Below are 15,237 nucleotides of genomic sequence, written 5' to 3'. Positions count from 1 at the left end.
ACAGCTCTTCAGGGACTCAGCAATTCTCAGGAAGCCTTTTGTATGTAAGAGCTTCAAGGACAGAAGTGCATTTTTATATGAATTAACCTAAAATAGTAAGTTCCAGCTGATTGAAATATTTAAGTAGTTTAAAAAGGCCTATATTACACATATGCGCTTTACAGTAAACAGGTTTTAAGGAACAAACTCTCAACCTACTTGAGTAATGCAGGCGCCTGTGAAAGCAACGATCACTGCTACTATATTAACAGTGAGCTGGAACTGCAGGAATTTGGAGATGCTGTCATAGACATTTCGTCCCCACATAACGGCTTTAACAATGCTTGTAAAGTTGTCATCTGTGAGAATAATATCAGATGCTTCTTTAGCTACGTCAGTTCCAGCGATGCCCTATTAAAAAAATTCTGGGAATTAGACTAAATGTCTAAAATATAAGTTTTCACTATTCAAAAGGATAACACTCAAGTAACAAGCCAAAAATTTACCAGTATAGTTAAAAAAAAATCACTGATTTAAATTTACGGTACAGGAAGGTAATATAATTATCTTAAGATACTATCTCTCAGAAAGGCATTCGACCTTAGGAGAAATCAAACATAAAGAATGAGGCATTGAAAATAAAAGTTCAAATTGGGTTAAAAAAAAAAAGAGGAATGGATACAGGCATTACCCTAGTTCCTTCCAAAAGTCATACAAAAAGATATGTTAAAAAATAAAAACTCTCAAAGTTATTGGGAAAGGAGATACTGCAAGAAAATCTTAACAGGCTGGAAAGCAGACGATTAAATAGTAAGTAATGTGAGAGACCCTCCCCTCCTCCTCCCCCCCGAAAATTGAATCCTAGCTCAAAAGGAGGGAAAGCAGAGAAGTAGACTTTCTGCAGTACAGAAATCTTGTATACTGGGGGTGCCAAAAAAAAAAAAAAAAAAAAAAAGGGACACATTTTAAGCGATGTTATCTATGGATTACTTTTTCAAAGTTGAACTGAACTACAGTAGCAATGTGTAGTATGACGTTCAACTCCAAAGATGGCGTTAATCAAATGAATGCTAGCTTCATTCATTGTATTACAATTTTAATACAGTTTTTTTCCTGTCTTAAAATGCGTATACATTTTTTTGGCACTCTCTGTATATGGCTCAGGACTTGGCAGCATAGGCAGTAGGGGTGAAGGTGTGAATAAGAACAGGAAGATTTCTTGAAAGTCTACGAAAGACACTGAAGAAGTACTTAGAAGGTCCAAGCTAAGAATAACAATGTCCGTCAACAGTGGAATGGGATGGGTTAGTAAGTTATGGACTAATAAAAATGAGTGAACTACAGCTATATACAATAACATAGATGAGTCTCACAAGCATAATGATGAATAAAGGAGGCTGGAGTCAAGATAATACATAATATATTACTCTTACCTACCAAGTTCAGAAACAAAAGTAATCTTCAGAATACTAATTATCTTTGCGGAGTGACATGACACTAATTAGCAGGGAGTGATTGAGGTGTCTGGGGTATAGGCAATATTCTGTTTCTTGCCTGGCACAGAACAGGTCTGCTCACTTGTGATAATCCATTCAGTTGTGTACTCATGACCTAGGCACTTTTCTGTATGTGTGTTATATGTTAATAACAAAATGGAAAGGCAGCTGGATCCTCAGAGCCCCTTCCCAAGTCCATGCAACCAGGCAATTTGCCACTCCCTCTGATATGGCTGAAGACTGCCTGCTAATTGACTAGAGGAAGTATGACACAGAATGTCTAGACTGAAGGGTACCAAGCACTGTTGACTATAGGGGTGCTATATTGAAAAAAAGGGGCTTAAGAGTAACTCTGTTTAATGTATGTTGAGACTACCACCTTTCTTTCTCTCTCTTCTTGTTTTCCAGTATACCAGTATAGAGGATTGCTCTCTAGGTAGCAGATTTGAAGGTTCTTTCCTTGAAAATCTGATCACCTTAAGAGAAAGACCTAAAAATACTGCATTTCAAGGTATCCTAAAAAAGTAAAATGGCCAAGCCAGATCACTTTATTGAGAAGCTTCTGGTTGACAAATCCCACCTATACATAGGCCCAAGGCTTTCCAGCTTTATACCAGCAAATAGGCAGAAATAACCAAGAATCATCTGACTTCTGAGAAAAGCACTAACCTGAAAGACAGAGACTAAACCAAAAGGAAAAAGAAGACAGACTCTGCAGAGACAAAAAGTTGTGCAAGGAAATAAAATTACAGTAGATCACATGGCTCAGCTTGGCACAGCACTGACAACTACAGTAAGGACTCTTGTTCGATCCAAAATTATGGAAGAATGACAGGATAGGTTATGTGTAAATGCACACAGGGGTGAAAGTGGTGTGTGTGCCTGTGGAAGTGCTGAATCCTTATCGTCCTTAATGCTTTACACTAAAAAAAAATTACAAAGCACTATGTGCTATAATCATGTCATTCAGCTATATGGAGGCAAACAACTAAAGTACTTGGTTTCCTTAGTCAAAAAACGAGCTGGGAGAAATGCTAAGTAGTAGGGGACTTAGGTATTAAGTCTTATAGAACTATTTGCCTAAGTGCTATGCATATATTGTTTAAATAAACACAGAAAGTTCAAACTAAGCTTTTCTCAAAATATTTAATGAAGGGACGATTTTAATTTAAAATTTTAGCTCTAAATCTGAATATTTTACTTTTCATGTGCAACAATTATTTAACACATCTAAGCCCAACAGGTTTCCCTATCTCTAATTATTCTCTTGTCTTTTACAAATGCCCATCTCATCACTCCCATGTTCAAAATCCTACCAAATTTTCAGTTATTAAAACAGTCATAGGGATCTAAAGTACAGCGTAGGGAACACAGTCAACGACATTGTAATAACTAGGTGTGGTGCCAGGTGGGTACTAGACTTATTGGGGAGAATCACTCTGTAAGGTATATAAATGTCTCACCACTACGTTGCAGACCTAAAACTAATATTGTATGTCAAATGCAATTGAAAAATAAACTTAAAAAAGCCTTCAAATTTAATAAATAACTTTAAAGTTAATTGGTATCCCAACAAAATCTATACTTTCATAATCAAACAAGTTTGGGAAACTTTTCATAAAAAAAAAAAAAGTAAATAGGTTTTTGATGAGCTTCTCCCAAGCAGTATGCTAAGACGCAGTGTGTCTCCAAACTAATTTTACTTCATCAGAAATCAGTCTGGAAAGTGTGTGTGCACAGGATAAAGGAACCAATTCCTTATCTTGGCCTTCAAGGCCCTTCTCTGGTGGCCCAGTGTCAACCCTCCGTTTCACATCCCACTGTCAACACCACCACATCCTCTCCTATTTATGTTAAAACTACAGTCATGAGCCGTGTAAAGATGTTTTGGTCAACGAAGGACCGACTGAATATATGACGGTGGTCCCGCAAGGTTAGAATGGAGTGGAAAAACTCCTATCTCCTAGTGACGCTGTAGCTGTTGTAATGTCGCAGCGCACGCATTATTCACGTCTGTGGTGATGCGACTGTGCTGCCAGTCGTGTAAAAATAGAGCACATAGAATTATGTACATTCCATAATATTGGATAATGATAACACACGACTATGTTACTGGTTTGTGCATTTACCACACTAGACTTTTTATTGTGATTTTAGAATGCCCTCTTTCTACTCACACACAAAGTATGCTGCACAAAAATGCCGTTATACCCACAGCAGCCTCACACATTCTTGTGTTTACCGAATCTCTTGGAGATTGCATTATTCTCTATTGTCCTTGGTTTAATCTCGTGTCCTTTAGTACAGGAACATGCTGTACAGGCTTGTAGCCTAGGAGCAGGCAATGTCATATAGTGTAGGTGCAAAGTAGGCTATATCACCCAGGTGTGTGTAAGTGCACTGTCTGATATTTGCACAAGGACCAAATGGCCTAACAACGCACTTCTCAGAGCATGTCCCCATTGTGAAGTGGCATGTGATGGTCCTCGCAATTCAATGAGGGGCTCTTGGCTGTACTTTTCTACATGCTTTTCTTCCTCCCTCAGCCCAGATAGCACTGCTTTCAGAAAAACTTTCCCAGTCTCTACTGGCAGAATCAAAGACTTCTTCCTAAAGGCTTTCAGCTTGTTGTGTTTACTCCTTCACTGGCTGCCACTAAGCTTTGATGATCTATTTCCTTGTGTGCTGAGCCTTTAGAAAGCAGCAACTACATACCTCTAATGTTTCTGGACCAGAATACTGAAAATAGCTTCTGAATGTTTGGGGAATAAACAAATGAATCCTTTATTAATCCAAACTTTAAAAAGACAGAATTTTAATTACTTTAGAGAAGATCTTATTACCATATAATAGAGGTATTTGCTTATACAAATACACCATGGCATGTAGTCTTTGATGGAAGAAATATCTGTACATGTGGTTAACTGAATTTTGGTAAGAATAATGTAATCCAGTAGCCCCCCTCTTAATGGTGGTGGATACATTCCAAACCCCCAGTGGAAGCCTGAAACTGTGGATAGTACCAAACTCTGTATTATACTGTTTTTCCCTATAGATACAGACTTATGACAAAGTTTAATTTATAAATTAGGCACAGTAAAAGATTAACAATGTCTAGTAAAAAACACCAATTATAATAATATACTGTAATAGAAGTTATGTGAATGTGGTCTTTCTCAAATATCTTATTTTACTGTACTCACCTTCTTGTGATGATGGGAGACGATACAATGCCTACGTGATGAGATGAAATGAGGTGCACGATGTAGCAAACTCAGTGTACAATGTTTTTCCTTAGTAAGCTGAGAACTTTTACCTTTTTAGTCACTTAAAGGAAGCACTTTATGGCTTTTCTCTGGCATATCCGAATTGCCAGCATCACTCCTCTTACGCTTTGGGGCCATTATTGAGTAAAACAGGGTGACCTGAACACAAGCACTGCCATTCCAGATCTGACAACTCAGATGGCTACTAAATGACTGAAAGGTAGTAGTGCACACATCGTGGAGACCCTGGACAAAGGCACGATTCACAGCCTGGACTGGACGGGCAGACCAAGTGCAAGACTTCATCCCGTTACTCAGAACAGTGCACAATTTAAATTTTATGAACTATTTCTGGAATTTTTCTTTTAATATTTTCAGGGAGCAGCTCTCAGGTGACTGAAACCATGGAAAGCAAAACCATGGATAAAGAGGGGAGCTACTGTATAATAAAAACATAATGTAATAATATTTTAAATGTATCGTGGAGGCTTGCTATCTAAAGAAATTCTAAAGAGTAGCTAAACAGGGGGAAATGCCCGACGCTTTGCAAGCTAAAAATGTACTCTAATATATTAGAGTCCTCTATAAATCCTCTTGTATTTTATTTTAATGTTGAAATTGCTAAATATACACAGTGTACATAAGTATAGTGTGTGTATATATATATATGTTTATACACACACATATACACATCTACTCGTACATCTATATTTATCTATATATTAATATATATATCTATAGCTATTTATCCGATAGATAAATAGATGGGGTTCTAAAATACTATTTGTGCCTTAAGAATAAGACAAATTTAGAAAGGACTAATCAACAGCAATTTCTTGTGGGTATCTAATAAAAGCCCAAGACAAATAATTTTGCCTTTGTTTTAAAATACGAAATCAAAGAACTGAACAAATACACAAAGTAAATTCAAGCTTGAGCAACACTACTTTCAAATCTAAGCCACTAAGCAATTATTCTTTCTCTGCATTTGAAAAATAAGTTTAGACTTTTTTGATGTGCTACCTTTAACAAAAAGTGGCACAATGGACCTAAAACCTTCAGGGTTCACAAAGAAAGCAGTCACTGTACTGTTTCTATTTGCATTACTATATTTATCTACATATACAGAGGGTGCCAAAAAATTGTATACACATTTTAAGAAAGGAAAAAACTGTATTAGAATTTTAATACTCAATGTATACCGATAACAAAAGATGAATACAAGTCATGTTTGACTCTTGCAATTACAGGAGGTGTTCAAAGTGGTTACCATCAGCGTCTAGACACTTCTGATTACGGCAAACTACTGCTTGAGCAACGTTGACCCAAGTGTTCACTTGTATTGCTGGGCATGCTGTTTCAATTTCTTCACACAATACCATGCGTCTCAAACTTATCACGAATGTGTGCAATTGTTAGGCGTGTTGGAGGTTCTGTTGTATACATTGTCACTGTATTTCTACAATGTTCTTGAATTTCAAATACCACTTCAAAATGGTCTTATGCTCCTCGAATGACACCTGTGCTTCAGTCATTTTCTTTGACTGTCCTGCCTGTTGCATAGTGACGCTAGCATTTATTTGATGAACACCGTCTTTTGAGCGAATGTCACACTACACATTGGTACCGTAAATTCAACTTCGAAAAGTAATACATAGATAGATAACATCTCTTAAAATGTGTATACATTTTTTTGGCACCCCCGATATTTAAAGCCCGTAGTATCTGCTTTAAACACTTAAGTTTCATGAAGACAGTATGTTTTAAAATTTTAAAATGCACTGTACATAAATGCCTTTCTGGTCAGCTGTCCAGATGTAAGAACCCTCCTAAATGCTCCAGAGCAGCAGGGAGTGATCCTGTGTTCCTAAAGTAAATGATTCTACTTGCCTATAGCCCAAGGAACAGCATTTATATATTACTTATCTCTTCAGCTACTCTTCACAAGTCTTCAGAAGTTCATACAATGTGCTGCCACCTGTACTAAGTTTGGGATAGGATAGGGTGAGGATCTTTGGGTTCCTAGCCAATAGTTGATAGCTCTACCCATGTAATTTCCTTTTCCCATCATGCTCACTCCTGTTGAAAGGCTGAGACCATGGTGTTGGTTCTGCTAAACCCCTATTTTAATGGAAAATACCAGGACAAAATATGCAAATAAACATTGGTACACATAAACATTCTCTTATCTGAAACCTTTGGGTCCAGACTGTTTCAGAATTTAGCCTCTCATATTTTATTAAGATGAGGCACGTAACTTCTATCACAAATTTTCTCCGACCGGGATTGCTACAAAAACATTAATATCTCTACAATGGCTATGAATGTTTGTATTAAGTGGGGCAAGTAACATCCTCACATCAGTTCAGGATAAGTTTTGCCATCAAATGAGTCTGCTGCAACTTTAGGAAATAAATTTCAGTTTTCATATTTTTTAATTTGAGAATTATGATTATGGACCTCTATTTTCCCAAAATGAAAAACAACAACAACAACAACAACAAAAAACCTAATCGAAAATTAAATAAAATACTTAATTTTTCTATGGCACTGAGGGTGTAAACAGATTCATTCCCACACTGAAAAACTGGAAGAAACAGATTGAAAGACGTAACAACCTAATTTCAATGATTAAACACTGAGGTAGCATATGTATTTCATGATATCAATTTTATAGTAAATGTTTTATCAGTACTATGACACAGTGTAAGAAAATGATAATGAAATGCTTTAATTTGCTAGCACTTTAAATAATCACATCTAAATTGAGAACTTTGGGGGGGGGGGGGACAGAGCCCCAGAAAGTAGTTTACAGGCTCTCGGCCTCACGTGGAGGGGTGCTGGCTCGGGTAGTAGATGGCCGTCAGCTGTGGCTGATTGGCCATCAGCTGCAGCCAGTTAGCCAATTAGCCGCTGATGTAACTGCTGTGGCTACGCTAGCAGAGAGAGAAGAGAGGAGAGTGGAGGAGAGTGAAAGAGAGTCGTCGGTGGGTTGCAGACAAAACGGACAGCAGGTCGCACGTCCAGTGAACCCAGCCTCCAGTGAGACCGTAGTGGTATGACTCCCCTACCTATGGCTCCGTGGGTGTTCCTTTTTGGCCTCACCATATCCTGCGTTATGTGGGGAGCGGGACCAGAGACCCTGCAGGCCTCCCCGCACGACAAATGGCGCAGCGAGCAGGGTATGGTGCCGGCCAAAACCTACCAAAGCATGGTGGAACGGTTTGTGTGTGTGAGAGCCCAGCTTCAGGAGGCCCATGAGGAGCGACACCGGGAACGGGAGGCGCGGTCTGCCTGGGAGACTCGAGCCTCCAGCTGGCACACCACCTTCTTGGCCATAGAAGGCGGTGTCCTCCTTTTGTTGATCTGCTGCGGCCTTAGGATCCGAAGCTTGTGGATAGCTTACAAGGAGGCCTCCACCCACTCAGACACCTGGCACGGTGAGCAAGATTCCGACCAGGTAGGAATGGCGTTTGACTCTGGGCAGGAGGATGTATGGCCCCCACACAGTATATGGTGTTCGGTGGCCACTGTTCTCAAGAGTTGGACCCCCAAGGAGGGGTGGGAGGAGATGGACGGCTCTCCAGCCAGCATGGAGAGGGCCCTACAGGCTCTGGCTGAGCAGTTGCTGGAGGAGGAGAAGGCTACAGCCAGCCGCGTGGGCTGGATGTTCCTCACGGCTTTGAGTCTCAACACGGAAAATGTGCTTAATGCAAGGGCCCAGGTGCCTGACCAGGTGTCCCGGTTGGACACGCTGGAAGCCCGGGTCTGCCTGTTAGAACAGGGGCCCCAAGGTGGAGACTCTGAGGCAGAGGAAGCAAGTGGAGAAAATGTACCTCCCAACCCCCAAGCCCGGCCCATCATGAAGCACAAGGTAAAGCATGAGCAACCTTTGGGCCCCGGGGGCGTTGCTGCCGGCAACCCAGCTGTGACTGAGTTCACTACCTACATCCCATACACTCCCACTGAGTTGCAGGAGCTGGGGAGGTGGTACAGACAGCGCCCTGGAGAGCCAGTCTCAGCTTGGCTGTTACGTTTATGGGATGAGGGAGCAGACAGCATTCTCTGCTCCCCAGGCGAGATGGAAAAGCTAGCCTTCGTGACAGTGCATCCGTCCCTGCGACAAAGGTTACAAAACTGCCATAGGTTGGCCAACAACCAAAGCAGCCATTCTCTAATGGCGTGGCTCACTGCTGCGGTACGCACCATATGGGAACAGGCTGGCGAGCTGCCAGACACTGTGAGTCAATGGCAGTCATATACAGAACTTACGCAAATAATCCGTGAAATGGGTATGAGACATGCTATTTTTAACCTCAACATGCAGGGCCCAGATGACGAGCTTTTTACTGCCAGCATGAGAGATCTGGTTTTGGACACTGCACCTGCGAGTGCTTTTGGATCCTTGGTTGCTATTCTTACACCGTATGTAGGGCGACGGATCCATGAAGTTACAACTGCCATGGCCACCCTAGGGGATGTTGAAAGCCGGAGGCGAAGGAAGTTAAGACAGGAGGTCCGCACAGTTGAGACCTGGAAGCCCACACCAAAGGTAAAGGGGCGAGGTCGCGGGCCTCAGAGAGTAACACGCGCACAGATGTGGCGTGATCTCGTGGCAGCAGGGGTTGATCAGGAAAAAATAGACCAGCAACCCAATGCACTCCTGCTTGAACTTTGGAAACAGTTGCGTCCAGAACAACAATTCCGGAGAAACATAAAGGAGGAGTCTGGCAAAGCGCGACCCGTGTCCCTCCAGGACTTCATGCAGCCACTTGAGGCCGACTCCTTGCAGCTTGATTAGGGGTGGGGCCAAGGTACCCGGTCAGAGGGGACAAGCAGGGACCGGAGGCCCCACGTGGAACTGTCCATACATTGGTCCCCTTCGAATGTACAGAGGGTTTTGGCTCTAGTTGACACTAGTGCTGACTGCAGTCTCGTTTATGGGAACCCAGAACTGTTCCCCGGACCAGCAGTCTGCATTGATGGCTACGGGGGAAAAACTGTGACTGTGAAAGCCATTTCCTTACCACTGGGTATAGGAAGGCTCCCTCCTCGTACCTACAAGGTTTATGTCTCCCCCGTTCCGGAGTATATTCTAGGGGTGGATGTGCTACATGGCCTCAGCTTACAGACGTCAGTAGGAGAGTTCCGTCTCCGGATCCGGGTGGTGAAAGCGGTGACACGAGGAGATGCTCACCACCCTCCTCAAGCGTTGCCACAGCCCTGGCGCGTGGTTACAGTGCGACAGTACTGCCTGCCAGGAGGACAGGAGGAGATCGGTCGTACAATATTGGAATTGGAGAAGGCACATATTGTGAGGCCAACGCACAGTCCCTTTAACTCCCCAGTATGGCCTGTCAAGAAGCCAGATGGGACCTGGCGAATGACTGTGGACTATAGGGAGTTAAATAAGGTGACGCCACCCTTGCACGCTGCAGTGCCTTCAATTCATGATTTAATGGATCGTCTGACTGTCCACCTAGGGACATATCACTATGTAGTGGACTTGGCCAATGCTTTTTTCTCCATTGACATTGCACCCGAGTGTCAAGAGCAGTTTGCTTTTACGTGGGATGGGCGTCAGTGGACTTTTCAAGTCCTTCCGCAAGGATACTTGCACAGCCCCACTATCTGCCACGGGCTTGTGGCCCAGGATTTGGCACAGTGGGATCACCCATCCTCTGTGGCCTTGTTTCATTATGTTGATGACATTCTGTTAACCTCAGATTCTCTTTCTGATTTAGAGCAAGCAGCTCCCTCTCTTCTCCGCCACCTGAAGTCACGCGGCTGGGCGGTGAATGAGGAAAAGGTCCAAGGCCCTGGCTTATCCGTCAAGTTTTTGGGTGTTGTGTGGTCGGGTAAGACAAAGGTTATACCTGAGGCAATCATTGACAAAATACAAGCCTTTCCCCGGCCGACCAAGGTCTCCCAACTGCAGACGTATTTGGGTCTGCTAGGATATTGGCGGGCGTTTGTACCCCATTTAGCACAAATGGCAAGGCCTTTGTACAATATGATAAAAAAGGGGGCCTCATGGGATTGGACTGAGGCTATAGAGCAAGCCTTCGTTGCCACAAAACGGGCAGTGCAGCAGGCACAGGCTCTGCAAGTAGTGGACCCAGGCCGCCCATTTGAACTTGATGTACACGTAACCCAAGAGGGGTACGGATGGGGCCTCTGGCAATGGCAGGAGCGTCTCCGGTTGCCAGTGGGATTTTGGTCCCAATTATGGAAAGGAGCGGAGGTCCGCTACTCTCTAATAGAGAAACAGCTGGCTGCTGTGTATGCAGCCCTAGTGGCCACAGAAGCCATCACAGGAACGGCATGCGTGTTGGTTAGAACAACGTATCTTGTCCAGGGGTGGGTCCGTACGTGGACCCAGGGACCCAAAACGGGGGTGGCACAGACCACCACCCTCGCCAAGTGGGGTGCCTACTTGGAGCAACATAGCACCCTTATTTCAAGCCCTTTGAGCACAGAGCTACAACAGGTCCTGGGGCCTGTGGAGCTTGTAGCCCAGGCTGAGCCAAGTGCTCTGCCTAGAGGGGAGGACTTGGAGCCCTCGCCCTACAAAGAAGGACAGTCCCCAGTACCTGAGGATGCCTGGTTTACCGATGGTTCTAGCCGAGGGGCTGCAGCTGTTTGGACGGCTATTGGTGTGCAGCCCAAAACAGACACTATTTGGTTTGATACTGGGATGGGCCAGAGTAGCCAGTGGGCTGAATTACGGGCTGTGTGGATGGTGATCAGCCATGAGCCTGGGCCCCTAGTTATTTGCACTGACAGCTGGGCGGTGTTCCGGGGCCTAACGCTGTGGCTGCCTACATGGAAACACCAAAACTGGTTGGTGGGACACCGTCCACTGTGGGGTCAAGCCATGTGGCAGGACCTCTGGGACCTAGGGCAGAAAAAGGAGGTGACTCCCCCTTAGTGTCCCCAGGTAATGATGAAGCAGATGCCCTAGCACGGGTACGATGGTTAGAGCGGGCTCCTGCCACTGATGTGACCCATTGGCTGCATAGGAAATTACAGCATGCTGGAAGCCGAACCATGTGGCAGGTGAGCAGACGCTGGGGCCTGCCTTTGAAATGGCAGGAGATAGCAGATGCCTGCTGTGACTGTGCCGTCTGTGCCCAGGACAGCCCCCAAAGGCGGAGGCTCCCCTGGGAGACACAGCAGATTACGCGAGGGAGGGTGCCCCTCACTCGCTGGCAAGTGGATTACATTGGACCCCTGCCTAAGGCCCGCAATGCGATATATGCATTTACAGCAGTGGACACTGCTACGGGGTTGATGTTTGCTTGGCCCTGTCCGGCTGCGGATCAGCGGCATACAGTGGTCGCCTTACACGGCTGTGCGCCCCCAAATCATTGAAAGTGACAGGGGTACCCATTTTACGGGGCAAGAAGTGCAGCGCTGGGCTGCCAGGATGGACGTGCAATGGTTGTTTCACACCCCGTACAATCCGCAAGCAGCTGGCATGATTGAACGTTATAATGGTCTTTTGAAGCAAGGTCTCCGGGTGTCAAAACACCCTCCCACGATGCGTGACTGGGCCTCGCGTCTATGGGACGTCCTGAGAGTCCTGAATGAGAGACCACGGAAGGAAGGGCCCGCGCCAGTAGAAGCTCTGCTACATCGAACGGCCGCTCCCATTCAATTACAAGTTACCACCAGTGAGACTCTGTTAAAGCCAGGCAACGGCAGAAATGGGAACATTTTGCTGCCAGCACCCACATGCTTGAAAGCAGGGGAACGGCAGCAATGGACTTGGCCCTGGCAGGTCAAAAGCCCCCACTGTCGGTGGTTGGGTCTGATAGCCCCATGGGGGGCCGGTTTGACTCATGATTTGCAAGTGACGCCAGGGGTGGTGGCTGAGTGGCCACCTCAAGTGACTGTAGTATACAGAGGTCCCGATATCGGGATGATTTTGCGAGGAAACTATGTGCTCTCACTATGGCCTATTATGGGGTCCCCTGTTCTGTTACATGTTGAAACTATGCAAGGGACCCCAAGCACTGCCATAAAGGTTTGGTACCACAAACCGGGAAAGGTGCCAGTGGCAGCAACCCTCCTTTCCCAGGACAAGAAGCTGGCATGTATCCTCCCAGATGGAAGGGATTTGCCATTGTTGGTTCCTAAGACTACCGTTTCTTTTCGTCCGTAGGTGTCAGTAGGCTAATATGGCACAGGGACCCTCGCAGAAGACGCTTGTCACCTAGATTGTGAGGCGAGAACCTGTAGGGGTGGAGTGTGGGGACAGAGCCCCAGAAAGTAGTTTACAGGCTCTCGGCCTCACGTGGAGGGGTGCTGGCTCGGGTAGTAGATGGCCGTCAGCTGTGGCTGATTGGCCGTCAGCTGTAGCCAGTTAGCCAATTAGCCGCTGATATAACTGCTGTGGCTACGCTAGCAGAGAGAGAAGAGAGGAGAGTGGAGGAGAGTGAAAGAGAGTCGTCGGTGGGTTGCAGACAAAACGGACAGCAGGTCGCACGTCCAGTGAACCCAGCCTCCAGTGAGACCGTAGTGGTATGACTCCCCTACCTATGGCTCCGTGGGTGTTCCTTTTTGGCCTCACCATATCCTGCGTTCTTATGTGGGGAGTGGGACCAGAGACCCTGCAGGCCTCCCCGCACGAAAGGGGGTAGCAGATTTTTTTCAATCAAAAAAGATTACATCTATTAAATATAAAATGATGACATTCAGTTACTTTTAAGAGGTATTTTCAGTTCAGTGGAAGAGTCTCAATTTTTTTTTAAACTTTAATACATATCTAAGTTTATTTCCTACTGAAGAGCATTGTTGCAAGGATCAGATGAGATGATAGATATTTATATATTTTACAGAGGATACGTAAATGTATGATCTTATTATAAATGTTCAAGAGAAGTCATCTTCCAGCCAGATTTCACCACACCAAATAAAGTCAGTGTATAAACTAATTACTTATAAATCAATTTAGGCTTATATATTATTTCTCAAACTAATCTTGAGGGACAGTGTCTAAAATCAATAGCAACTGAATAAAAAACAAACTAACAAACCAAACACACACAAAACCTTGCTTGTAAATTACACTTGACTAGGTAAGTTCCTACCATTGCAAATCCAACATCAGCTTTCTTCAGTGCCGGACCATCATTGGTGCCATCTCCAGTTACAGCTACCACCTGGCGCTGTTCTGAGACAGTGCTGTCAATTATACCTGAAATCAAAGTAAACATGTGTGCTGTAAAAACACTCCCTTTAATTGATAAGGTGATTTTGCAGAATATTCTAAGTCAGCTTGACTGACACAAGGTTAAAAATAAATAAAGAAACAAACAGAGGAATGGAAACTGCTGAGATGCTAGACGAGGACCAATGCCAGAAACTAAGGTTACGTTAGAAGCAATATCCTGTTTTCATCACTGAAGATTAACACATTCACCGAAGGCATCAAAAGGAAATGTATTTAGATTTTATTGGACAAGATGATATCCATGACTCAATCTCAAATTCAGTATCTATTACTATTTTAGGAAGTAGAACATATTTCTGTATTAAGGAATTATGAAATGATTATAAAACCTACTCACCTTTAACCAGTGTGTGTTTGTCAGTAGGAGATGATCTTGCAAGTACTCGAAGCTTTGGCCAAATCTTGTCTATCCGCTCTTGCTCAATCTATAAATTTTTGTCAAAGTTAAAATGTGCCCAAGCCTAGTTTCATAATTCCAAATTAGTTATCTGGCATGTATCCGTGGTTCTCAAAAGTGTGGTTAACAGGCCAGTAGCACCAGCAACAATTCCTGGGAACTTGTTAGAAATGCAAATTCTTGAGCAAGGCCCTACCCAGGTTTATCTTATTAAATACTTGGGGGTGTGCCATATCAATGTTTTAAAAAGTTCTCCAGGTGATTCTGATACATATTCAAGTCTGAGAACCACTGCTATATATGTCATTACAAGATCAGATTTTAAAAATCTCCCCAGTCCCTACGAAAACTCCTTAATTTAGCATAAAAAAACTCCGAGTTTGGGGTCCCCTAAAATATACTTCCTATCAACGTTTCAAAACTCACCTCCCATTACTCACACATACTGTACTTTGGAAATTGGCTTAAACTTAAATTTATCAGTTGTCCCTTTTATTTCCTAAAATGCTAATATTTTGCTTTTCGAGGTGCAGACTGCATTTATTCACACGTGATGCCTAACGCATACTGCATATTCAGTATGTTCTTGTTGAATGAAATTTCTAATCTATTAAAAATACATCAATTTAAAAAAACAAATCCCTTACCTCTCTTTTTTCATTTCGTATTCTCCTATTGAAATCTTTGCCTTCTAGGCACAGGAAATCTTCCCCAGGATGCAAAATACCACACTTGATAGCAATGGCCCGAGCGGTATTAATATTATCACCAGTGACCATCCGCACAGTAATCCCAGCCCTTTGACATTTCTTTATTGCATCTGGTACCTGGTTTACATGAAAAAAATCCGTATTACGACAG

General features: G+C 43.7%; 1 protein-coding gene across 6 annotated transcripts in view; it reads right to left on the bottom strand.

Moving 5' to 3' along the window:
- The window catches only part of ATP2B1 (ATPase plasma membrane Ca2+ transporting 1), a 127,271-nt gene that overhangs the window by 18,283 nt on the left and 93,751 nt on the right, over positions 1–15,237 (bottom strand). For all 6 annotated transcript variants that reach the window (XM_019742141.2, XM_074325295.1, XM_074325297.1 and 3 more), the window contains exons 13-16: positions 15,024–15,203; positions 14,317–14,404; positions 13,837–13,943; positions 199–390 (exon numbers count right to left, since the gene is read on the bottom strand). In XM_019742141.2, the coding sequence (XP_019597700.1) occupies positions 199–390; positions 13,837–13,943; positions 14,317–14,404; positions 15,024–15,203 (567 nt within the window). The remainder of the gene's footprint in view (positions 1–198; positions 391–13,836; positions 13,944–14,316; positions 14,405–15,023; positions 15,204–15,237) is intronic.

The sequence above is a fragment of the Rhinolophus sinicus genome, linkage group LG02 (assembly GCF_036562045.2).
Source record: "Rhinolophus sinicus isolate RSC01 linkage group LG02, ASM3656204v1, whole genome shotgun sequence".
Lineage (NCBI taxonomy): Eukaryota > Metazoa > Chordata > Mammalia > Chiroptera > Rhinolophidae > Rhinolophus > Rhinolophus sinicus.
Note: the sequence above shows the minus strand (reverse complement) of the source record. Positions and strands in the feature narration are given on the sequence as shown.